This window comes from Pseudophryne corroboree, chromosome 9, assembly GCF_028390025.1.
Source record: "Pseudophryne corroboree isolate aPseCor3 chromosome 9, aPseCor3.hap2, whole genome shotgun sequence".
NCBI classification, from domain to species: Eukaryota; Metazoa; Chordata; class Amphibia; order Anura; family Myobatrachidae; genus Pseudophryne; species Pseudophryne corroboree.
The window spans coordinates 178,039,666-178,066,864 of NC_086452.1; the positions used below are offsets into that span (position 1 = coordinate 178,039,666).

At 46.8% G+C, this 27,199-nt stretch overlaps 1 protein-coding gene and 1 pseudogene across 2 annotated transcripts in view; one reads left to right on the top strand and one right to left on the bottom strand.

Annotated features, from left to right (window-relative positions):
• Positions 1-517: 517 nt before the first annotated feature.
• Positions 518-27,199, bottom strand: part of LOC134957801 (peroxiredoxin-6-like) — a 31,218-nt gene continuing 4,536 nt past the window's right edge. For both annotated transcript variants that reach the window (XM_063939972.1, XM_063939971.1), the window contains exons 2-5: positions 5,597-5,753; positions 3,319-3,465; positions 3,079-3,225; positions 518-1,102 (exon numbers count right to left, since the gene is read on the bottom strand). In XM_063939972.1, coding sequence (XP_063796042.1) covers positions 971-1,102; positions 3,079-3,225; positions 3,319-3,465; positions 5,597-5,753 — 583 coding nt within the window. In that variant the 3' untranslated portion in view covers positions 518-970. The remainder of the gene's footprint in view (positions 1,103-3,078; positions 3,226-3,318; positions 3,466-5,596; positions 5,754-27,199) is intronic.
• LOC134962136 (5S ribosomal RNA) lies at positions 13,520-13,638 on the top strand (annotated as a pseudogene).

Here is a 27,199-nt window from a genome sequence, read left to right on the forward strand (position 1 = left end):
CTCCTGCACTACATTGGTGGCTGGCATGATGCGACCACATTGTGGCTTCCTATAGCAGCTAGTGGCGGGTGTGTTACTATTCTGATAAAGCCACGTGGCACTCAGCCAACAACTATAGATATAGGGTACTAGTTTATAGACCATTTTTAGTATGAGTTGAAGGTTATATTAAAACGTTATGCACTATGGTGTGCCCCCTTGTTATTAATTATACACACACAAAATATGGTTTTAAGCAACCACTGGGTCATGCAGTATGGTTGTAACAGAGATTGAGGACCTTTATGACCCGCTCTGATGACTCTGTGACCATAAGGAGCGGTGTCCATGAAGTCTTCTTTCTACTTCTCCGCAGTGAAAGAGCTCTGTCAGTCACTCAGTACAGTTCTGCGTGTGGTATTCGGTAACACAGTGCAAGGAGGATTATCCCAAGGAGTACTTCGTTCTTACTAGTTATTTTATACATACCATATATTGGTTTCTTTTTTAGCATAGACTAATGAACACACCTATACAGTTTGAATTCACTTGTAAAATTTATTCAGAAATAATCCCACAGTATGTCCAAAAGTTTAAAAAATGAAAGGTTCATGGAACAATGCAAAAATAGTAAAAGGATGTTTGATTATCAATGCATTGATTTTGGTCAGAAAGGCAGTATTGCTACTGTATATTATGGCTACCAGTATCCAGACATCAGGGAATCTTCCAGTCCCAATGCCAGCACAATAACTCAAGATAAACTACAGATCTGATGAGAGAGTTAATGTCCTATTTAAAGCATCAGTAAGGAAGATAGATGTAATCTTGAGAAGACCAAAGGTTTCAAGGATCCACTGTTCATATTACATTCTTCTACTTACTCAGTAACAGAACTAGATATGTGACTAATCAGATTTAGTGTGCAAAAACCAGGTACTGTAGGATCATTTCTTCCTCGCCATCAAGCAGAAAGAGCTCTGATGCAGCATTATTTTGGCTGTGCGGTATATCGCAGGTATTTTTTACCAGAAGGCAGCTCTTTGGTGAAGACGCCGGAAGGAAACATTTTGCAAGCCTCTGCCTCAGGAACAGTCGGTGGGACCATAACTCTGTCACCAAGCTAGATAAAATAAATAAATAAATATAGGAGTATTCAGTACACAGCGGATTACCTTGCAAAATATTGAAGCTGCAAAACAAGGGAACCCTGTGCAATGGTAATGCTTTCAACAAGTCTAGTGAATACTTTGGTACACCAGACCAGTTTAAAATGATGTATATCCAAGTGTCTTCCTCACCTCAAACACACATAGGACTTTATAGGTGTAACAAGCAAGTCTATAGATTGGATTAAAACTCCAATAGTGTATACCTGGAAACAGTGTAATTTCTTGCGGTGGACGAGCAGTGCAACAGCACGTGGCACTTAGTTCCCTTACAGCCTCCCCTCCTCCTCCAAACCCCCCCCCCTCCTCCACCTCCTCCAAACCCCCCCCCCCCCCCCTCCCCCCGCGGTTGGGTTAAGAGTTCTGCAAAACTCCGCCACCCGAGTGGAGTACTTGGGAAGAGGAGGGAGGAGCGTGATGTCAGTGCTGGCGGGCATTCCCCTTGGCAACGAGCATTAAACCATGACTCCCAGCGCGTAAAACCCCTGGCAATGAGCAGATAATTTAAAAGTGATTAGAAGCTTTACTGTAGAGCAGGCATTCCAAACCACGGTCCGCAAGCCCACTAACAGTGCAGGTTTTAGGGATATCCAGGCTGCAGCACAGATGGTTAAACAAAACAACTGAGATACTAATTGCAGCCTGGATATCACTAAACCCTGTACTGTTATACCCCTTTTCCACTAGCTCTTAGAAACACGGGTAAATGTGCGGGGGCACGCATTTACCCGTGTTTTTCCCTAGTGGAAAAAGGTCCCCTGGCAAATTCCCGAATCAAGTGATCTGGGAATACTACCCGGGTAGCTAGCCGGGTTGAACATGTGTTCAACCCGGCTAGCTGTCTAGTGTGAACGGGAGCCGTGTTGAGGCGACACGGCTCCCGTTCACAGTGTATAGGGAGGGCGGAGCTGGGAGATCATGTGATCTCCCAGCGCCACCCCTGCCGCGTCAGTAGCAGCGTCACCAACCTGACAATATGCCGGGTTGGTGAGCGCTGTTCAAAAGGGGGCTGTAGCACGGGTCCGACCCGTGCTAAGTGAAAAAGGGGTATATGTGTGCTTCGAGGACCGTGGTTGGGAATGCCTGCTGTAGAGTATAATTTATCACAGGCATTGCGGTATGTGGCATAATATGGTGCAAGGACAAAAAACTGGTGGCAGAGGACTGTTGTTGCAGGGTCAAAAACTGGGGTGTAAGGTAGTCTTTCCCTGCGAGGCCACGCCCATTTTAAGTGAAGGGGGTAGCGTGTTTGTCTGTTTGCTCAGATGAAGTCGATAAATACTGTTACCAGCTTTTTCCCCCCTCTAAACAGTGTAGGCATATTGTTGGTACTACTATGGTATTGGCAAGACAAAATACCACCCAAAATATACAGGCAGATATCCTATTAGTGGAGGGGAGTTACCGCAGCTAAAGGATTCCGGTGGGGCTATCCTATTAGACTCTGGCACATGAAACATAATCCCTGATAACCAGCCCCGGACACCAGTTATCAGACCCAAATAAATGGGTCCGCAATGATCCCACGTGTTATCGGCCGATAACAGGTGAGCTACCGCACTGTAAAAACAGGCTGCAACTGAATAGCCTGATAGCGTTATTGGGCTAAAAAGCCTGTTATTACCGTATGGTAACTCACCGTACTTATAGGATATCTGCCATACCCTTAAAAGGTTTGTTTACTAAACAGCAGTTTATAAAAGCAGACACTTCACCGATTGTTCAAGATCAAAACATAGATATGCAATGCTATTTACTAGCAATATACTGGTTGTTTAGCTATTAAAAAGCACTACCTTTATACATTTTGGCTTTAAAACACACAAGGAAGCGTAAGCTTTTACAAGCTTTGTTCACTACACCACTTAGCTCCTTTCACTCCCAACCAGTAATTCTCTCTTCAGTTTAGCCATAATCCCTGGCATCTCACCTTCCAGTCCACAGGAGTTGCAACATTGTGGTTTGATGTTAATTGAAGAGAGTCCACTACTCTCAAGATCTCATCAAAATTTCTACCAGTGGTTGCTGGATACAGTATTGACAACTTCATTTTCTTATCTGGGCCAATAATGAACACCTGAGACAATACGGAAGAGAAATCTGTTGGTCATTTAATTCCTTACATTTTTTTTAAATCAGCTCCTTTAAAATACTCATCTGAGATACCCACACATCGTGCAGTCACTGGCATCCCTTCATTGTCCTTCTCATCAGGATCCAGCATACCTAGTTGCACAGCAAGATCCCGTTTGGGATCTGCAATAATTGGAAAGGGTAGAGTCTCTGTGGGCTCATCGGAGTTGTATGCATTTATGTCCTGCAGGAGAGAAAGCATAAACTTATCTTTAATGGATTACCCCAAATCATACATGCTCTACACCATGAATGGGTGGAAGAAGAGTCATAGAATGTTCCTATACCCAGCACTTACATCATCACTAGCTCTAGTTAATGAGGTCTGCTAATGTCTGGCATTGGGATCATAGGGGGATACTTAGCAAATTGTATAGCTATGATAAGTTTTATGTAATAACATGCCCTATGAAGTCCAATTTAATAGGATATAGTCAATATCCACAGGGTCAAAATTTCAACATGAACAAAATAAAATCCAGCCACTGCTGCTAAGAGCAGGCGGCATTTTGAACCTGTTGACATTTTGTGTTGACCTTAGTTTGTTTATAAAGGTTGATATGACAGTCATAAGTGGGTACTCCATTACAAGTGCTACTATTCTGGACAAGAACAAAAAATACCCAACCAAAAAATGGGCTATTATCACAATTTTACCCTGATAGTCATTATCGAGATATGCAATTACAGCCTGTTTATCGGCCAAAAAATTACCAGTTTTTGGGCAGTTACACATGGGATCCTGGACCCATGTGTTATCATGGTTCTGAGGGCTAGTTATTGTGGATTATGCATAATCCCCAATATATGTCAGGTATCTGGGTTGATTGTATAGTCCCCAGCTAATCCACTATCTGTGGTAAATTACCAAAGCTAATTGGATACTGCCTGAGGCCTGGCTTTCCACTGGCAAAATGTGATGAAAGTGAAATCACCCTTGAAATAAACAGGTCTACTGTCTCAAGAAGTAGAGGACAGATAGAACACTTGACAGAATTAAAGATAAACATAACATGTAATATACGTCTCTATTATACAAATCCCAGTATAACAATAATTGTTGCTGGTGTAAGTATGTTATTTGTTTCTTGTATGAATAAAAAAAAAAAAAAAAAAATCTCTACTGTTAATACAGCCAAGTTAAAGGTAACAAAACGCAGAGGTTATTAACGTGTTATGAACCTGTGTGTGATGGACTATTTTAGCTACAATTAAGGCCAGACAATATGAGTGAGTGCAGCAGTTTCCTAACCAGAAAAGCACTACATCCTGTGACTTAACGATTACGTCACCAAGGCTTAATCATCTTCCTCCATTCATTACTATGTTGTGCCGTCTGACAGACACTGTTTTGTGCTGATGAAACTGGAACATTCTGAAATACCCATGTGTCTAAAATACTTACTCCTGAACATTTAAAAATACAGAACCCACAATCAACATTATTTTGGAATCCTAAAAAAAAAAAAAAAACTCCTCATAACTGAAGCGCCAAGACTACAATTAGCAAATTTTTGCATTCACTTAACAAGAGGCAAAGAATATGGAGGGTGGGATGTAATAGGGTGCGAGAATCAGAAAGTGAGAACTTTTGTTAGTGTTCGGTGGTTTTTTTTTTTTTTTAAGCGCAAATCATTTACATGTCAAAATTAATCAGCTTACACTTGTAAATAATTGCAAGTAGAAAAAAGAAAATTATAATATATATATAATAAAATAAAAAAGTGTTCACTCTAGCCTGTTTTAGCAGGGCGCCGCACCCTGCCCGATTTTTTAAGTGCAAAACCCGCCCTGCCCTTTCTGCGGCGCCCTGCTAAAACAGCCACCCGCTTTCTGCCCTCTCAGTGTGTAAAGATGCCGCGCACATCCGTTCACGCTGTCAGAGAGCTTGGGGGAAGCCCAGCACCTCCGTAGGTGCTGGGCACGCCCCCAACAGTGACGGCGCTGGACGCCCACGTCTATGGACTGAACCACCCACTTGCATTACGTGCAAGTGGCAATGCCTCCTATTTGCATGGCCACACCCCCTCACGGACCCGCGCCCTTCCCCTAGAGTGAAAACACCCACAATATATATACATATCACCCACAGAATCGGCACCTATGGATCAGTTTATATTGCAAGCAGCAAATTGTAGGCAAATTAGTCCAGAACACTGCTCCACGCTAAAATAATCAGATGTAAAGCCTATTGTCTTGTCATACATCATGACAACATTCTAGTGCAAAGACCAGTGAAACCGGTAAGATCTCATAATTCATTGCCTACCATTTTCTGCCAGCTCGTCTTTTCCAATAGCCAATGTAGTATTTACCTTGCTCCAGGAAAGATGGTCAGGCACAGAGTCTATGGACAGAGCGATCATGCGAACTTTTCGTTTCTTAAATTCTGGTGCTAGTTTTACTGCCCGTCCCAGCTCTGTGGTGCACACTGGCGTATAATCCCTCGGGTGTGAGAAAAGGACACCCCATCTGAAACAAAACAAAGGATAAGCAGCATGTTAGGGGTAATCTGCACCCGAGACAGGTCCTACATGTCAAAAAGTGATCAGTGTTTGGTCTTATGGGGAAGAGTATTCACAATTGCAGGGTTATTCCCTTCCTCACCAGGCCACAACTTATAAAATGCCGACATGCCCGAGCACTGCAGCTGCTAAACACTGTAACCGAGCACTGCATCGAAAGCCAGGAATTTCTATCAATGTTGAGCGTTCAGAGTGTGGCAATACTGAGCAGGAGACTATGGGGGTGATTCAGACCTGATCATAGATGTACTAAATTTAGCACATCTACGATCAGCTTCCCTGACATGCAGGGGGATGCTCAGCTTCCCTGACATGCGGGGGGATGCTCAGCTTCCCTGACATGCGGGGGGATGCTCAGCACAGGGCTAGTCCACCCCACATGTCAGGCCCTGCCCCATTGCACAAGTACAAAAGCATCACACAGCGGCGATGCTTTTGTACTGGTAGAGTAGCTCACCACCAGTGCTGGCAGGGAGCTACTTGGCCTCCGTTGCCTGGACGGCGCTCCCTAAACGGCAGCCAAATGCCGCTGGTCCGCCCCCTCAGTCAGGCATTGGCGATCGCAGGGCTAAGACAGCCGGCACATGCGCAGTTCAGAACGGCAGCCAAAATGCCGCTGGTCCGCCCCCTCAGCCGGGCATTGGCGATCGCAGGGCTAAGACAGCCGGCACATGCGCAGTTCAGACCTGATCGTTGCTGTGGGAACACGCACAGCAGTGATCAGGTCTGAATTAGCCCCTATATTTGCCCCCATTACAATTTATAGTGTGCACAGCTTGGCAAGGCATGCGTGTGCCATGCTGGAAGGGTCGCTTATATTTGTACATTAGTTTTGCTGCTGAAAGTTCTCATATCTGCAGAGGCGCAGGGTACACTTTCTTATTATGCAGTACCCACACAAATACAAAAATTGTTCTGACACACACAAAAATTAAAAAAGGGCATTTTCAGAAAACTATTGCACATCGAATAAAATGTATCCTATGCAGTTTTGTTTTATTGAAAAAGTGGATGGAAAGCACACGATAGTTCTCCCCATTTAAAAAATTCCACAAAAAAAAATAACTTTTTGGTTCTTGTTTTGCCAATAACCTTTCTTGTAATGCATGGTTATATTCCATCCGCCGGTATGTCACCGGGTGTTGGGATCCCAAAGGTCAGGATACTGATGCAGGGATCCTGACAGCCAGAATACTGGTGCCGAGCACAGTGCTTTGGTCCCAGTGGTCTATTCTCCCTCGGGTGGTGGCTTGACCACCCGAGTAGTGACTCTAGCCGGCGGTCCTGTATTTCACTGGGTGTCAGAATTCCGGCGTCTGTATCCTGACCACCGGGATCATGACTGCATATCTTTAATCCCAATCAGTCAACATCAATGGGCTCCATAGACATAAATAAACAAGATATTTGTGGCAAGGTGTTCAGAACAGGCGGCACCCAGATATCAATGAGAGGGAGAAGACCCATTTAGCATAATCTAGGAATAATAAAATAAAGTCTGGCCTCTGCCTCCATGGGGAAGGGGGGGTTGCTGAGAAAACACCAAACAGCACAAACAAGCCTTTTTTTTTTTTTTTTTTTACAGACAGACACTCAACCCTGGTAGAAGTTGCCAGCTGACGGTGATGACAGCAAGTGGCCATGTCTAATTTGCCGACTGTCCCTGAAGCTGCGTACACACCGTGCGATATTTCTTTTGATTTTTACTATATAGTCAAAAACATAAGATATAGTGCATATCGCACCGTGTATATAGTCCGTGCGATGCTAATGCGCGGTCCAACAGGATCGGCATTGCAAGGAAAAAAATAAAAATAAAGATTTTAAAGCTACCGGTAAATCTTTTTCTCCTAGTCCGTAGAGGATGCTGGGGACTCCATAAGGACCATGGGGTATAGACAGCTCCGCAGGAGACATGGGCACTGTAAGACTTTAGAATGGGTGTGCACTGGTTCCTCCCTCTATGACCCTCCAGACCTCAGTTAGGACTGTGCCCAGAGGAGACGGACAGTACGAGGAAAGGATTTTTGTTAATCTAAGGGTGAGATACATACCAGCCAACACCATACATACCGTACAACATGGTATATAATAAACAGTTAACAGCATGAACAAAACAGTATCAGCCAGAGACTGACCATAACTGTAACATACCCTTATGTATGCAATAACTATATAACAAGCCTTGCAGAACTTTTCCGCACAGGGACGGACGCCCAGCATCCTCTTCAGACTAGTAGAAAAGATTTACCGGTAGGTTTAAAATCTTATTTTCTCTTACGTCCTAGAGGATGCTGGGGACTCCGTAAGGACCATGGGGATTATACCAAAGCTCCAGACCGGGCGGGAGAGTGCGGATAACTCTGCAGCAGCGATTGAGCAAACATGAGGTCCTCATCAGCCAGGGTATCAAACTTGTAGAATTTTGCAAAAGTGTTTGAACCCGACCAAGTAGTTGCTCGGCAAAGCTGTAATACCGAGACTCCTCGGGCAGCCGCCCAAGAACCGCCCACCTTCCTAGTGGAATGGGCCTTAACCGAGTTTGGAACCGGCAGTCCAGCCGTAGAATGAGCCTGCCGAATCGCGTTACAGATCCAGCGAGCAAAAGTCTGCTTATACGCAGGAGCTCCAACCTTGTTGGCCGCATACCGGACAAACAGTGCTTCTGTCTTCCTAACCCTAGCCGTTCTGGCCACATAAAATCTTTAAGGCCCTGACTACATCAAGGGACTTGGAATCCTCCAAAGCACCCGTAGCCACAGGCACCACAATAGGTTGGTTCATAAGAAATGACGAAACCACCTTAGGCAGAAAATGAGGACGAGTCCTCAACTCTGCCCGATCCGCATGGAAAATCAGATAGGGGCTCTTGTGAGACAAAGCCGCCAATTCGGACACCCGCCTTGCAGATGCCAAGGCCAATAACACGACCAGTTTCCAAGAGAGAACTTCAAGTCAACCGTTTCAAGAGGTTCAAACCAGTGTGATTTAAGGAACTGAAACACCACGTTAAGGTCCCACGGTGCCACCGGAGGCACAAAAGGAGGTTAGATGTACAACACTCCCTTTACAAAAAAGTCTGGACTTCTGGGAGAGATGCCAATTCCTTCTGAAAGAATATAGATAAGGCCAAAATCTGCACCTTAATAGAGCCTAACTTCAGGCCCATATCCACACCTGACTGCAGAAAATGGAGAAAACGACCCAGCTGAAAATCTTCCGTAGGAGCATTCTTGGCTTCACACCAAGACACATTTTCTCCAGATACGGTGATAGTGTTTCACCGTTACCTCCTTCCTAGCTTTAATTAGAGTAGAGATGACTTCACCCGGAATACCTTTCCTAGCTAGGATTTGGTGTTCAACCGCCATGCCGTGAAACGTAACCGCGGTGAGCCTTGGAACAGACAGGGCCCCTGTAGTAACAGGTCCTGCCTGAGAGGAAGAGGCCACGGATCTTCTGAGGGCATTTCCTGAAGATCTGAATACCAGGCCTTCCGAGGCCAATCTGGAACAATGAGTATTGTCTGCACTCTTGTTCGTCTTATGCTTCTCAATATCTTTGAGATGAGAGGAAGTGTAGGGAACACATAGACCGACTGAAACACCCACGGTGTCACCAGGGCGTCCACTGCCACTGCCTGAGGGTCCCTCGACCTGGAACATTACATTCGAAGCTTTCCGTTGAGGCGTGACGCCATCATGTCTATTTGAGGAAGTCCCCAACGACTTGTCACCTCTGCAAAGACTTCTTGATGAAGTCCCCACTCTCCTGGATAGAGATAGTGTCTGCTGAGGAAGTCTGCTTCCCAATTGTCTACTCCCGGAATGAAGAACGCTGACAGAGCGCTTACATGATTTTCCGCCCAGCGAAGAATCCTGGTGGCTGCTGCCATTGCTGCTCTGCTTCTTGTCCCGCCCTGGCGGTTTACATGCGCCACAGCTGTGATGTTGTCTGACTGTATCAGAACGGGTAGGTTGCGAAGAAGATTCTCCGCCTGTCGCAGGCCGTTGTATATGGCCCTTAATTTCAGCACATTGATGTGTAGACAAGCCTCCTGGCTTGACCATATTCCCTGAAAATGTATTATTATTTTTTTTCCCTTGTGTGACTGCTCCCCATCCTCGGAGGCTCACGTCCGTGGTCACAAGAACCCAATCTTCAATGCCGAACCTGCGACCCTCTAGAAGGCGCGTACTTTGGAGCCACCACAGGAGAGAGACCCTGGCCCTGGGGGACAGGGTTATCTTCCGAAGCATCTGCAGATGGGACCCTGACCACTTGTCCAGAAGGTCCCACTGAAAAGTCCTTGCATGGAACCTGCCAAACGGAATGGCCTCATAGGCCACCACCATCTTTCCCAATACTCGAGTGCAGTGATGAACTGACACCATTTTTTGCTTTAACGGGTCCTTGACCCTGTTCTGGAGTTCCTGGGCTTATTCCATTGGGAGAAAAAAACCCTTGTTCTTCCGTGTCCAGAATCATGCCCAAAAATGACAGTCGAGTTGTCGGAACCAACTGCGACTTTGGTAGATTTAGAATCCAGCCGTGCTGTTGTAGTACTCTCAGGGAGAGAGACACGCTGTTTAATAACTGTACCCTTTAACTCGCTTTTATCAGAAGATCGTCCAAGTATGGGATAATTGTGACGCCCTGCTTGCACAGGAGCACCATCATTTCCGCCATTACCTTGGTGAAAATCCTCGGGGCCGTGGAAAGCCCAAACGGCAACTTCTGAAACTGAAACTGGTAAGGACAATCCTGTACAGCGAATCTCAGGTACGCTTGATGAGGAGGATATACAGTATGAAGTATGCATCCTTTATATCTAGTGACACCATAAAATCCCCCCCTTCCAGGCTGGAGATCACTGCCCTGAGAGATTCCATCTTAAAATTTGAACATCCTCAAATATAGGTTTAGGGATTTTAGATTCAGAATTGGTCTGACCGAGCCATCCGGCTTCGGGACCACCAATCGGGTTGAATAAAACCCTTTCCCCTGTTGCACTAGGGGAACCTTGATAATCACTTGCTGTTGATACAGCTTTAGTATGGCAGCCAAAACTATTTCCCTCTGTGGGAAAGAAGTTGGCAAGGCCGATTTGAAAAATCGGTGTGGAGGCACATCTTCGAACTCCAGTGTGTAGCCTTGGGATACAAATTCGACCACCCAAGGATCCAAATCCGACTGAACCCAGACTTGGCTGAAGAGTCGAAGATGTGCCCCTACCGGTGCAGCTTCCATATGCCTCTTTGAGTCAGCATCACCTGTCCATTGACGGGTCCACAGGGACCTTCTAGCAGAAACTGCCATGGCATTAGCTCTTGAACCCAAAAGCCCAATATCTCTCGCAGCCTCTCTCATATATAATGCTGCGTCCTTGATGTGACCTAAGGTCAACACAATACTATCTTTGTCTAGGGTGTCAATGTCAGATGACAAGCTATCAGCCCAAGCTGCTATCCGGGGACGGTAGTGCTACCTTTTTGGACAAGCGCGTTAAGGCCTTTGAGGGGAAAGGATACGCCATAATAATTATCTTGGGAACCTGTAGTCTCATGTCAGGAGTCTCCCAAGCTTATTCAAATAAAGCGTTCAGCTCATGAGATGGGGGAAAAATTACCTCAGGTTTCTTTTCTTTACACATGCAGACCCTCGTGTCAGGGACAGAGGGGTCCTCTGTGATATGCAAAACGTCTTTTATTGCAATAATCATATATTGAATACTTTTGGCGACCCTTGGGTGCCACCTCGCCTCATCATAGTCGACACTGGAGTTGAAATCCATGTCGGTATCGGTGTCTGCTATCTGGGTAAAGGGACGTTTATGGGACCCCGAGGGGTCCTGTGACACAGTAAAAGCCATGGGTTGATTCCCAGCATTGTCTTTGGACTCCTTTGTCCAATCTTTTATGTAATAAAGCCACATTAGCATTCAAAACATTCCACGTGTTCACTCAGGTGTCGGCTGTGCCGATGGAGACACCACCACCATCTGCTCTGCTTCCTCCCTAGACGAGCCTTTCCTATTCAGGCATGTCGACACACATGTACCGACACCCCCACACACACTGGGATAACTGAAATATGGGGACTGACCCACAATAAGGCCCTTTGGAGAGACAGAGAGAGAGAGAGAGTGTATGCCAGCACACACCCAGCACCACAATATACTGAAACCAAATGTCCCAGCCTAAATAGCGCTTTATAAATATACAATTTTGCACCAAATAATGTGTCCCCCCCCCCCCCCCCCCCTCGTTTTTGCCGCCTGTTACGGTGTTCAACAGGGGAGAGTCCGGGAGCAGCTTCTCTGCAGCATGCTGTGGAGAAAATGGCGCTGGTTAGTGCTGGAGGATCAAGCCCCGCCCTCTCGACGGCGGGTTTCGGTCCCGCTCATTTATTTATACTGGCGGGAGTTTTATAATATACTGCCTCCGCAGTATCTAAGACACTACCCGTGAACAAGCAACTGTGAAATGTACGTTGGGGAGGTGGACGTGGTCACGGAGAGCGCGCTCACGTGACCAGCAGACCGGCAGGAGAGGAGACCAGGCGAGCCGCAGAGATATACAGCTCGTGAAGCCGAGCGGTCAGCGGCACTCGGCGAGCAGGACGCACACACCAGGCGGTTATAAGTATAATTTTTTACATCCTGCACATTTTTTCGTCTCCCGTTCTCCAGCCACGCACAGATGTAATTTAACACTATGTGCATAGGTCTCTCTCTGGCAAATTTATGCCATTTATTTAAGGCATTATTCACTGTATATGAAAACTATTGCCTTCCAGGTGCTATCAACACATATGGAGATTTTTTGACACTTTTTGTGTCCTTATGTGGCTGACACACTACAATCAGGAACATTTTTGTTATCCTTTATAGCTGTAGCAATTACAGTACAGGTGCCGTCACTTTCCTGTCCCTGTGTAAACAGCACTGTCTCTTTTTACACAGGTTTCAAATACAGGTATAAAATTAGAGCATATACCTTTGCTACTGCAGTACAAATTATATCTGGCATGGATTCATGTCACAATTCTGATTGATACATTGTGGACACATTGTGTATTCATGCATATTTGTTTCTTTATTGAAAGTATAACAGCTCAACAAGATTGTTACAAAGACAGCATTTTGGTATTTCAGGCTCTAACGATTTAGTCAGCCACAGTGTGGATAATAGAGATTGTGTCTCTGAAGATATATTTATTATCTACCCATCCACCTCTGCTAAATCTGTCTTTTCAGCTGATAAATATGTCTTCTGATGCATTTCCATTCCCTGCCCTATACTTTTTTTGAAGGTGGAGGGGGAGGATGGTGGATTTTTCCAGATTATTGCAGTCTCAGCTTTAATCGTATAACACTACTGGAAACATATTTATGTTTTGATGTTTATTAATCTTGTTGGCATGTTATCAGTATAACAAGGGTCTTTTCTTGCCCTACCATACGAGAAAAATCCATTTGGAATTATGTTGTACAGCACAAAAAAGCAACATACAGGCGGCTCCAGTTGGCAAAACCGATTGACCATATGATTTAAACCTCCGTATACCTATATAATTGGGGTACAATTTGGTGCAATGACGGTCAAACATATGTTTCTCCTTCAAGAGATCATCTGCCCATCACAATAACCTGGTTCATGGTGGATTGAATAGCTGCATACCAGCTGCAGGTTTTTGCCTCATCAATCTTAAACCTACTACCATACCACACCGCACATGCCCAATCTCGTCCGATCTTGGAAGCAATACGGTGTTGGGCCTGGTCAGTACTTAGGTGGTTGACCACTAAGGAATACCAGGTGTTGTAGGTTTTTCTGACGGCAATACTTTGGCTATTGCAACAACATTAGAAATCAATACCTGGCAGGCGTGCTTTGGTTTTGCCGCACTTTGTGCCGTATTTCTGCCTTATACATATGTTTTCATCTATATATTCACAGTCGTAATTCCAAACCCATGATTCAGGTTGTTTAACCATACTTTTAAACAGAATAATTTCTTGTGTACTCTTATTTTATCCCAAAAATAATTAAAGGTTACGCTTTAATATATACCTCATTACGCAAATTCTTAATCTCAATTGTTTCCAAGAGTGAGTGCTCCCAATAAGGGTCACTTTTTCTTTTTCTCTCCTTTCCTTATTACCTATGTAATAGACCCATGGGAGCACCATCGACAATCACCCTTTTCTTCTACCTATCAAAGAACTCACTGTTCAATGGTAGACGGTGATAAATTCCGGAAGTTTTTCTGGTTAGTCGATCTTCTTGGAAACACATACAAATTACCTATCCATTTAACATCACTCAGTCCTGTGCGGCATCCTTAACCCAACTTTTTACTGCGTATCTAAGAATGCTGCCAGTTTCATTTGAGGTGATTATTGCTGCCCAGGGCGCCCCCCCCCCTGCGCCCTGCACCCATGCTGTGACGTGTGTGTGTGTGTGTGTGTGTGTGTGTGAGAGTGTGAGTGTGAGAGTGTGTGAGAGCGCGCGAGCGAGCAATGGCGCGCAGCACCTCAGTGAAGATCTGAAGTCTTCTTGCTTCATATACTTACCCGGCTTCTATCTTCCGACTCTGTGAGGAGGACGGCAGCGCGGCTCTGGGACGAACAGCAAGGATGACACCTGTGTTCCGACCCTCTGGAGATAATTGTGTCCAGTAGCCTAAGAAGCAGAGCCTATCAGTAAAGTAGGTCTGCTTCTCTCCCCTCAGTCCCACGAAGCAGGGAGCCTGCTGCCAGCAGTGCTCCCTGAAAATAAAAAACCTAACAAAAGTCTTTTCAGAGAAACTCAGTAGAGCTCCCCTGCAGTGCATCCAGTTTCCTCTGGGCACAGGATCTAACTGAGGTCTGGAGGAGGGGCATAGAGGGAGGAGCCAGTGCACACCCATTCCAAAGTCTTACAGTGGCCATGTCTCCTGCGGAGCCGTCTATACCCCATGGTCCTTACGGAGTCCCCAGCATCCTCTAGGACGTAAGAGAAATAAATAGAATATGAATTTAATTACCTACCGGTAAATTCTTTTCTCGTAGTCCGTAGAGGATGCTGGGGTCAACATTAGTACCATGGGTATAGACAGGGTAAACATTAGTACCATGGGTATAGACGGGTCCACCAGGAGCCATTGGCACTTTAAGAGTTTGAGAGTGTGGGCTGGCTCCTCCCTCTACGACCCTCCTACCAGACTAAGTCTAGAAACTGTGCCCATATCCACTCCTGCCTGCAGGAACAGAAGAAACCGTCCCAGTTGAAACTCCACCGTAGGAAACCTCTTGAACTCACACCAAGATAAATTTTTTCCCAAATACGATGGTAATGTTTAGACGTTACTCCTTTCCTAGACTGTATCAGTGTAGGAATACATTTGTTTGGAATACCCTTCCAAGCTAGCATCAGGCGTTCAACCTCCATGCCATCAAACGTAGCCGTGGTAAGTACTGCTGGCGAACGGCCCCTGCTGCAGCAGGTCCTCCCGAAGAGGAAGGGGCCTCTGCTCTTCTTGTAGTAGATTCAGAAGGTCCGCGTACCAAGCCCTTCTCGGCCAGTCTGGAGCAATGAGGATCTCTTGAACCCTTGTTCTCCTTATGGAGCTTTAGGATTCTTGGGATGAGTGGGAGTGGTAGAAACACGTACACAGACTGGAACACCCACAGAGACACCAGGGCGTCCACTGCCACTGCCTGTGGGTCCCTCGACCTGGAACAATACCGCCAAAGCCTCTTGTTGAGTCGAGAGGCCATCATGTCTATTTGTGTAATCCCCAAAGGTCTGTTAGGTCTTTGAACACCTCCGCATGGAGACCCCACTCTCCTGGATGAAGATAGCGTCTGCTGAGGAAGTCTGCTTCCCAGTGGTCTACTCCCGGAATGAAGATTGCCGACAATGCCAACGCGTGTTTTTCTGCCCAAAGGAGGATTCTTGTTACCTCCGCCATGGCAGCACTGCTCTTCGTTCCGCTCTGTCTATGTAAGCCACTGTTGTTCATCTCTGCCATCACCTTGGTGAATACCCTTGGTGCCGTTGAGAGGCCGAATGACAGGGCCTGGAACTGGAATGGACAGTCCAACAAGGCAAAGTGGAGATACGCCTGACGCGGCAGCCAGATCGGAATGTGGAAGTACGCATCCTTGAATTCCCCCTCTTCCAGACTTGATATAACCGCTCTTAGAGACTCCATTTTGAACTTGAACTCCTTCAGAAAGAGGTTTAGTGACTTTAGGTTCAGAATGGTAACCCTTGTTGTGCATATGAGGTGGCACGGGCATAATGACTTGTGACTCCACCAACTTCTGGACGGCGGCTTGTAGGACCGTCCTTTCTGCCAGCAGAGCTGGTAAACCGGATTTGAAAAATAAAATAAAAAAAATTATAGGCGAGGGGGGAGATTTTGAAACTCCAACCTGTACCCCTGGGACACAATATCTTGCACCCAGGAATCCAGGCCTGACGACACCCAGATGTGACTGAACTGCCCGAGTCTCGCTCCCACCGGCCCCACCTCCGGGACCAGCAGCCCACCGCCATGCGGAGGACTTTGGTGTACCTGAAATAGGTTTCTGTTCCTGGGAACCTGCCGTAGCGGGTCTCTTGGACTTGGGCCTACCTCCCCGAAAGAAGGTGTTGGACAGCCTGGCCTTTCTGGGCTTCGTAGTCCAAAAGGGCTGTGATGTGGGTGAAGAAGACTGTTTCTTTGGAGCAGGAGCAGCTGAGGGATGAAAGGGAGACTTACCCGCTGTAGCTGTGGAAATCCAAGCATCTAATGCTTCCCCAAAGAGAGCCTGACCTGTATACGGTAGGGACTCCACACTTTTCCTGGATTCTGCATCGGCAGACCACTGACGTAGCCACAGTCCTCGCTGCGCTGAGACCGACATGGAAGAAATTCCTGCAGCCATAAAACCCAGATCTTTCATGGATTCCACCAAAAATCCAGCTGAATCCTGAATGTTGCGCAAAAATAAGTCAATATCATCCTTATCCATAGTAGCCAAATCTTCAAGTAAGGTGCCAGACCACTTTACTATGGCTTAGGCAATCCAAGCACTGGCAATAGTGGGACGCAGTATAGCCCCTGAAGCAGTGTACATGAATTTGAGCGTATCATCAATCTTACGATCAGCCGGCTCTTTCAAGGCGGTAGATCCCGGAACAGGCAACACCACTTTTTTTGAAATTCTGGATACTGACGCGTCAACAATAGGCGGGTTTTCACATTTTTTCTATTCTCAACAGGGAAAGGTAATGCCACCTGAACCCTCTTAGGAATCTGGAATTTTTTCCTCAGGGTTTTCCCCAAGCCTTTTCAAAAATAGCATTTAATTATTTTGACGCAGGGAAGGTTAGCGATGCTTTCTTATTCTCAGTAAAGTAAGCCTCCTCAACATGCTCAGGTGGTGCATCATTAATATTCAACACATCCCTAATAGCCTCCATCATCAACTGCACCCCTTTAGCAAGAAATGCTGTCCCCCGTACCCCATCATCACTGTCGGAATCTGTATCGGTGTCATCCTGCATAATTTGTGCTAAAGGACGCTTATGGGTGTACAGAGCGGGGGGAACTGAGGTACCAGAACTGGGCCAGACTGCCATATTCTGCAGCACCTGGGTAGCAGATTCATTTTGTTCAACCCTCTGAAATCATGTTTTTGATGAAGGATAACCATTCCAGCTCCCTTGCTGGAATCTGTACCAAATCAGTGCAATCCAGTCTCACTCGCCACAATCTTCAGCTCTGCAAGGGGGTGGCGGCATGCTGCTGGGGTGAGCGATCTATCCCCTCTGGAGCTCAGTGTCCTGTCAGCGGAGACAGTGGCTCAGACCCTGCAGGGCAGACACTGCTCCCCCCCTAAGTCCCTCGCTGCAGGGAGGCTGTTGCCAGCAGCCTCCCTGTAAAACAATAAACTCTAAAAAATTACTTGTACTAAGGGAAACTCTGGAGAGCTCCCCTAGCTATGACCGGCTCATCGGGCACATTTTCTAAACAGAGTCTGGTAGGAGGGGCATAGAGGAAAGAGCCAGCCCACACTCTTAAAGTGCCAATGGCTCCTGGTGGACCTGTCTATACCCCATGGTACCAATGTGGACCCCAGCATCCTCTAGGACGCAAGAGAAATAGACACTGCAGGCAGCCCAACATGGACTATATCGGTGGGGCCAGCAACATTGAATAGTCAATGTCGGCTGTACGGCGCATCGTGCCGTGTGTACACAGCCTTAGACTCTCCGAGTTATGCAAATCTAAGCAACATCAGGCTAAAAGAAAGCAACATATTTGTGGATGGCTTCATGATTAGACCGGAAAGGGAAAGGAGACCTATTGTTTCAGATTTATCAAGAAGGAAAAAGGAAGGTTTTAGCCTGCATCTGTTGACTGGGAATAAACTACAAACAAAGTTTAATCACCACTAAGGGGAACACTTCCCTTATTGGAATGCAATATACATCAGTGGACTTTGGAGGTTATTTAGACCTGATCGCTGCTGTACGTTTTCGCACAGCGGGCGATCAGGTCTGAACTGCACAGCGCCGGGATGGTGTGAAAAGTCCGATCACATCGGCAAACACACTGAGTGACAGGAAGAGGGCGTTTGTGGGTGGCAACTGACCGTTTCTAGGGAATGTCTGGAAAAACGCAGGAGGGCCCCAGCGTTTTGTGGGAGGATTCCCGACGTCAGTTCTAGCCCCAATCATTGCAGCGGGTGAGTAAGTCCTGGGCTGTGCAGAGACTGCACAAACGGTTTGTGCAGCTCACCAGCACAAGTGGTCGCACACCTACACACATCTAATACCCTCCCCTGTAGGTGGCGACTACCTGTGCGCAGGGATGCAAAGAAAAAAAAAATGCACCCTAGCGATCAGGTCTGAATTACCCCCTTTGATAAGGGGGTAATTATTCCCATTTTACCTGTTGTTGGTGTGAAGTGCATTATCCGTGTTTTATTTCACTTCTGTGCATATCAAGTTCACGCAAGACGTGTCATCAAGGAAGGCACTTGCATACATGTGTTTTGGATGAACACTTCTTTAAGCAATTTTAGCTACATTTTTGATTTTATTGCGTATCGTTCAAAGTACTATTTGCTATACAATAAACATAGCTCTGTCCAGAAGCAGTTATTCAATGTGAATAAAGAACCCTACAAGACAGCAAATTTATTATATGTATAATAATTACACTATATAGGCACACAATCTTAACAACTCAGTGTGAGCAAGGCTACATTCGCACAATGCATGTCTACAGAAGCGGGTGCATACACACATGCTCTCGCACATCCACAGGCAAACTATTTGCAGCAAACAAATCTTTTGCTTTGAATAGCCTCACAGATGACCCAGAACTCATCTCGAAGTCAACATCAATACTAAACTTGCCTCTTCTGGCGTTTTAACATGTGCATTTAAAAAACAGAATTAAAAGCATTTTGCCTTTAGTAAATCAAAAAAAGGTTTCCAAACCACACCTAAATTGCAAAATAATAAGAATTTACTCACCGGTAATTCTATTTCTCGTAGTCCATAGTGGATGCTGGGGACTCCGTAAGGACTATGGGGAATAGCGGCTCCGCAGGAGACTGGGCACATCTAAAGAAAGATTTAGGACTATCTGGTGTGCACTGGCTCCTCCCCCTATGACCCTCCTCCAAGCCTCAGTTAGGATACTGTGCCCGGAAGAGCCGACACAATAAGGAAGGATTTTGAATCCCGGGTAAGACTCATACCAGCCACACCAATCACACCGTACAACTCGTGATATGAACCCCGGTTAACAGTATGATAACAACTGAGCCTCTGAACAGATGGCTCGCAATAACAATCCGATTTGTGTAACAATAACTATGTACAAGTATTGCAGACAATCCGCACTTGGGATGGGCGCCCAGCATCCACTACGGACTACGAGAAATAGAATTACCGGTGAGTAAATTCTTATTTTCTCTGACATCCTAGTGGATGCTGGGGACTCTGTAAGGACCATGGGGATTATACCAAAGCTCCCAAACGGGCGGGAGAGTGCGGATGACTCTGCAGCACCGAATGAGAGAACTCAAGGTCCTCCTCAGCCAGGGCATCAAATTTGTAGAATTTTGCAAACGTGTTTGCCCCTGACCAAGTAGCAGCTCGGCAAAGTTGTAAAGCCGAGACCCCTCGGGCAGCCGCCCAAGATGAGCCCACCTTCCTTGTGGAATGGGCTTTTACAGATTTAGGCTGCGGTAGTCCCACCGCAGAATGCGCTAGCTGAATAGTGCTACAAATCCAGCGCGCAATAGTCTGCTTAGAAGCAGGAGCACCCAGCTTGTTGGGTGCATACAGGATAAACAGCGAGTCAGTTTTCCCGACTCCAGCCGTCCTGGAAACATAAATTTTCAGGGCCCTGACTACGTCCAGTAACTTGGAATCCTCCAAGTCCCTAGTAGCCGCAGGCACCACAATAGGTTGGTTCAAGTGAAAAGCTGATACCACCTTCGGGAGAAACTGAGGACGAGTCCTCAACTCTGCCCTATCCATATGGAAAATCAGATCAGGGCTTTTACATGACAAAGCCGCCAATTCTGACACACGCCTGGCCGAAGCCAGAGCCAACAGCATGACCACTTTCCATGTGAGATTATTTCAAATCCACGGTTTTAAGTGGCTCAAACCAATGTGATTTCAGGAACTCCAAAACCACATTGAGATCCCAAGGTGCCACTGGGGGCACAAAAGGGGGCTGAATATGCAGCACTCCCTTTACAAATGTCTGAACTTCAGGCAGTGAAGCCAGTTCTTTCTGGAAGAAAATCGACAGAGCCGAAATCTGGACCTTAATGGACCCCAATTTGAGGCCCAATGTCACCCCTGCTTGCAGGAAATGCAGGAATCGACCCAGTTGAAATTCCTCCGTAGGGGCCTTCCTGGCCTCACACCAAGCAACATATTTCCGCCAAATGCGGTGATAATGTTTTGCAGTGACAGCCTTCCTGGCTTTGGCTTTGATCAGGGTAGGGATGACTTCCTCCGGAATGCCTTTTTCACTCAGGATCCGGTGTTCAACCGCCATGCCGTCAAACGCAGCTGCGGTAAGTCTTGGAACAGACAGGGCCCCTGCTGCAGCAGGTCCCGCCTTAGCGGTAGAGGCCATGGGTCCTCTGAAAGCATCTCTTGAAGTTCCGGGTACCAAGCCCTTCTTGGCCAATCCGGAACCACGAGTATAGTTCTCACTCCTCCCCTTCGTATCATTTTCTCAGTACCTTGGGAATGAGAGGCAGAGGAGGAAACACATAAACCGACTGGTACACCCACGGTGTTACTAGAGCGTCCACAGCGATCGCCTGAGGGTCCCTTGACCTGGCGCAATATCTTTTTAGCTTTTTGTTGAGGCGGGACGCCATCATGTCCACCTGTGGTCTTTCCCAACGGTTTACCAGCATTTGGAAGACTTCTGGATGAAGTCCCCATTCTCCCGGGTGGAGGTCGTGCCTGCTGAGGAAGTCTGCTTCCCAGTTGTCCACTCCCGGAATGAACACTGCTGCCAGTGCCAACACATGATTTTCCGCCCAACAGAGAATCCTTGTGGCTTCTGCCATTGCCCTCCTGCTTCTTGTGCCGCCCTGTCTGTTTACATGCGCGACCGCCGTGATGTTGTCTGATTGGATCAGTACCGGCTGGTTTTGAAGCAGGGGCCTTGCTTGGCTTAGGGCATTGTAAATGGCTCTTAGCTCCAGAATATTTATGTAAAGTGAAATCTCCTGATTTGACCACAGTCCTTGGAAATTTCTTCCCTGTGTGACTGCACCCTAGCCCCGAAGGCTGGCATCCGTGGTTACCAGGACCCAGTCCTGTATTCCGAATCTGCGGCCCTCTAGTAGATGAGCCCTCTGCAGCGACACCCTGGTCCTTGCCGACAGGGTTATCCGCTGCTGCATCTGGAGATGGGACCCGGACCATTTGTCCAACAGGTCCCACTGGAAAATCCTTGCGTGTAACATTCCGAATGGAATTGCTTCGTACGAAGCTACCATTTTTCTCAGGACTCGTGTGCATTGATGTACCGACACCTGTCCTGGTTTTAGGAGGTTTCTGACTAGAGATGACAACTCCTCGGCTTTTTCCACTGGAAGAAACACTTTTTTTCTGGTCTGTGTCCAGAATCATTCCCAGGAACAGAAGACGTGTCGTCGGGACCAGCTGTGACTTTGGAATATTGAGAATCCAGCCGTGCTGCTGCAGCACTTCCCGAGAAAGTGCTACCCCCACTACCAACTGTTCCTTGGACCTCGCCTTTATCAGGAGATCGTCCAAGTACGGGATAATTAAAACTCCCTTCTTGCGAAGGAGTATCATCATTTCGGCCATTACCTTGGTAAAGACCCTCGGTGCCGTGGATAACCCAAGCAGCAGCGTCTGGAACTGATAGTGACAGTCCTGTACCAGAAACCTGAGGTACTCCTGGTGAGGAGGGTAAATGGGGACATGCAGGTAAGCATCCTTGATGTCCAGGGAGACCATGTAATCCCCCTCGTCCAGGCTCGCAATAACCGCCTTGAGCGATTCCATCTTGAACTTGAATCTTTTGATATATGTGTTCAAGGATTTTAAATTTAAGATGGGTCTCACCGAACCGTCCGGTTTCGGTACCACAAACATTGTGGAATAGTAACCCTTTCCTTGTTGAAGGAGGGGTACCTTGACAATCACTTGCTGTGAATACAGTTTTTGGATAGCCACCAACACTGCCTCCCTAGCAGAGGGAGTTGCCGGTAAGGCAGATTTTAGGAAATGGCGGGGGGGGGGGGGGGGGGGGGGGGAACGTCTCGAATTGCAGCCTGTACCCCTGAGATACTACTTGAAGGACCCAGGGATCCACCTGTGAGTGAGCCCACTGTGCGCTGATATTTCTGAGACGGGCCCCCACCATACCCGGGTCCGCCTGAGCAGCCCCAGCGTCATGCTGTGGACTTACCAGACGCAGGGGAGGACTTCTGCTCTTGGGAACTAGCTGTGTGCTGCAGCTTTTTCCCTCTACCATTGCCTCTCGGCAGAAAGGATGAGCCTCTAGCCCTCTTGCTTTTCTGGGGCCGAAAGGACTGTACCTGATAATACGGTGCTTTCTTTTGCTGTGGGGTAGCCTGTGGCAAAAAAGTTGATTTCCCAGCAGTAGCTGTGGAAACGAGGTCTGAAAGACCATCCCCAAACAGTTCCACCCCCTTATAGGGCAAAACTTCCATGTGCCGTTTTGAATCGGCATCGCCTGACCATTGCCGAGTCCATAACCCCCGCCTGGCGGCGATGGACATAGCGCTTATTTTTGATGCCAGCCGGCAAATATCCATGTGTGCATCACGCATGTATAAGACGGCGTCTTTTATATGCTCTATTGTCAGCAAAATATTGTCCCTATCCATAGTATCAATATTATCCGACAGGGAATCTGACCACGCAGCTGCAGCACTGCACATCCATGCCGATGCAATAGCTGGTCTCAATATAATGCCCGTGTGTGTGTATATAGCTTTAAGGGTAGTTTCCTGCTTTCTATCAGCAGGTTCCTTTAGGGCGGCCGTATCCGGAGACGGTAGTGCCACCTTTTTAGATAAACGTGTCAGCGCTTTATCTACCCTAGGGGGTGTTTTCCAACGTGACCTATCCTCTGGCGGGAAAGGGTACGCTGCCAATAACCGTTTAGAAATTATCAATTTCTTATCGGGGGAAGTCCACGCTTCCTCACACACCTCATTTAATTCCTCAGATGCAGGAAAAACTACTGGTAGTTTTATCTCACCAAACATAATACCCTTTTTTGTGGTACCTGGGGTACTATCAGAAATGTGTAATACATTTTTCATTGCCTCAATCATGTAACAGGTGGACCTATTGGAAGGTACACTAGTCTCGTCGTCGACACTGGAGTCGGTATCCGTGTCAACATCTGTGTCTGCCGTCTGAGGTAGCGGGCGTTTTAAAGCCCCTGATGACATTTGAGACGCTTGAACAGGCACAAGCTGAGTAGCCGGCTGTCCTATGTTGTCAAACCTTTTATGTAAGGAGTTGACACTGTCACGTAATTGCTTCCATAAGTCCATCCACACAGGTGTCGACCCCGCAGGGGGTGACATCACATTCACAGGCATTTGCTCCGCCTCCATATCATTATCCTCATCATACATGTCGACACAGCAGTACCGACACACAGCACACACACAGGGAATGCTCTGACAGAGGACAGGACCCCACAAAGCCCTTTGGGGAGACAGAGGGAGAGTATGCCAGCACACACCAGAGCGCTATATACCACAGGGATATCACCTAGAGGGTGTTTTACCTTATAGCTGCATTATCATAATATACTGCGCCTAAATTTTGTGCCCCCCCTCTCTTTTTTACCCTTTCTGTAGTGCAGGACTGCAGGGGAGAGCCAGGGAGCGATCCTTCCAGCGGAGCTGTGAGGGAAAATGGCGCCAGTGTGCTGAGGGAGATGGCTCCGCCCCTTTTTCGGCGGGCTTTCTCCCGCTGTTTTTGTAATTCTGGCAGGGGTATTTTTACACCTATATAGCCCCTGGGGCTATATATGGTGTCAGTTTGACCAGCCAAGGTGTAAATATTGCTGCTCAGGGCGCCCCCCCCCAGCGCCCTGCACCCATCAGTGACCGCAGTGTGTGGTGTGCATGTGGAGCAATGGCGCACAGCTGCAGTGCTGTGCGCTACCTTGGAGAAGACAGAAGTCTTCAGCCGCCGATTTTCCGGACCTTCTTGCTTCTGGCTCTGTAAGGGGGACGGCGGCGCGGCTCCGGGACCGGACGACGAGGTCGGGTCCTGTGTGCGATCCCTCTGGAGCTAATGGTGTCCAGTAGCCTAAGAAGCCCAAGCTACCACCAGTTAGGTAGGTTCGCTTCTTCTCCCCTTAATCCCTCGTTGCAGTGAGCCTGTTGCCAGCAGATCTCACTGTAAAATAAAAAACCTAAACTATACTTTCTTTCTAGGAGCTCAGGAGAGCCCCTAGTGTGCATCCAGCTCGGCCGGGCACAGAAATCTAACTGAGGCTTGGAGGAGGGTCATAGGGGGAGGAGCCAGTGCACACCAGATAGTCCTAAATCTTTCTTTAGATGTGCCCAGTCTCCTGCGGAGACGCTATTCCCCATGGTCCTTACGGAGTCCCCAGCATCCACTAGGACGTCAGAGAAAACATTCTGTTTCACAAAAACATAGGTAAGTAAATTTGCCAAGATATTTGACTGGGTCGGATAACAAGGGCTGTGGCACATGCAAAGGGCTGCGGGCCAAATCAAGTACCTCTCCCTCATTAGACAGACTGGATTACATTTTTACATTCCATACCCATGCTAGTCTCATGGGCTCCAGATAAATTAGACCAAACCTTTAACAATAAGGGAGCTAAGAGTTTAATTTTTATTTGAACCTTCTCATCTTGCACAACTAAATGCCAATGGAACATTTCCACTTATCACACAAGAAGCCATATTCAGGTCCAGTACTGGTGATAGGGCAAAGTACCAATGTTTGAGTCCAGCGTCACACTGCACCCTGGATGGGTCCTGTATCGTTGGGATGCATTATGGCTGCAGACGCATATGCTACAGTGCATAGATGAACATTTCTCAGTAGTAAAGCCGTCAATATAACAAGCCGGTCAGTTACTTGTCCAAGTCACAAACAGTTTTCAGAACAATGGTGGCGATGTATCGAAGCCTATAAAGACAGGCGAAGCAACCAATCAACCTCTTAAGGTGCATATACGGTGAGATTTTGACTATGTGCCAATTCTGACTTTGCTATTTTCCTTGAACTTCCCGAAGCCCAGACCCACCGATACGGACTATCTTTACTTGAGATTTAGACTATACTATGTACTAGATTGTGCAGGCAAGGCAATTTTGACTATATAGTGTACAGTTTATCTTTTCTTGCAATACCAGCCCCAAGGGAGCGCGCACGTCAGTATCGCAAGCTGTGTACACGCAGTGCGATTTGCACTAACTTTCCTTACGATTTTGACTATATAGTCAAAATCGTACAGTTACATCGCACAGTGTTTATGCATATTGGCCCTCATTCAGAGTTGATCGATCGCTAGCTACTTTTAGCAGCAGTGCAAACGCTAAGCCGCCACCCTCTGGGAGTGTATTTTAGCAGAAGTGCGAATTAAATGATTGCAGAACTGCTCCAAAAAAAAAAGATTGTGCAGTTTGAGTAGCTCGAGACTTACTCCTAGCTAGCGATCACTTCAGACTGTTTGGTTCCTGTTTTGACGTCACAAACACGCCCTGCGTTCGGCCAGCCACGCCTCCGTTTTCCCAGACACTCCTGCGTTTTTATCCGGCACGCCTGTGCTTTTACACACACTCACCAAAAACGGTAAGTTACCACCCAGAAACACCCACTTCCTGTCAATCACTCTGCGGCCAGCAATGCGACTGAAAAGCGTCGCTAGACCTTGGGGTAAATTTACTAAGATGGGAGTTCTACGTAAGATGGGATGTTGCCCATAGCAACCAATCAGATTCTATGTATTACCTTCTAGAAGGTGCTAGATAAATGAGAAGCAGAATCTGTTTGTTTGCTACGGGCAAAATCCCATCTTAAATAGAACTCCCATCTTAGTAAATTTACCCCCTTGTGTGAAACTGCATCGGCCTTTGTGAAAGTACGTCACGCGTGCGCACTGCACCCCATACGCATGTGCAGAAGTGCTGCTTTTTTTTACCTAATCTCCGCGCTGCGACCAAAAGCAGCTAGCGATCAACTCGGAATGAGGGCCATTAACATTTATCAAGTACATTCTATAAAATGATTTATTTCTCCACCTCCACCAAAGTATCCAGCATTCCTGGCTCTTTAGCTTATGCCATTTTGAGTCCTATTGGAGAAAGCGCTATATAAAATTATCATCTTAGTTAGCATTCCTTAAATTAAACATAAATGCAGAATAGTTACCAATGTTCTGGCGACCTACCTTTCCCCTTTCTGTATGCAGCAGGCTGTGACTGTATATTGTGATAAATAATCCAGATCAGCAGGAGATAAGAACCAGAATTTAGTTGATACACCTTAGCAAGCCTTGTTGTTTCATGCAGGTACAGATTACATACTGCCAGCAGGAGCTACTGTAGGTCAAACAGGCTCGCTACAGTCAGGCATGGCTAACTCGGATAGATCACCAGACCACAGGTAATGCTCTCCATTTATTGTTCGTTAGAAGAGGAAACTGAAATAATATATATATATATATATATATATATATATATATATATATATATATATATATATATATATATATATATATATATATATATCCGGTAGATGGGATGCCGGCTATCACTATACCGAATCCCGGCTAAGAGTCACCTCGCGGGCTCGCTTCACTCACCAC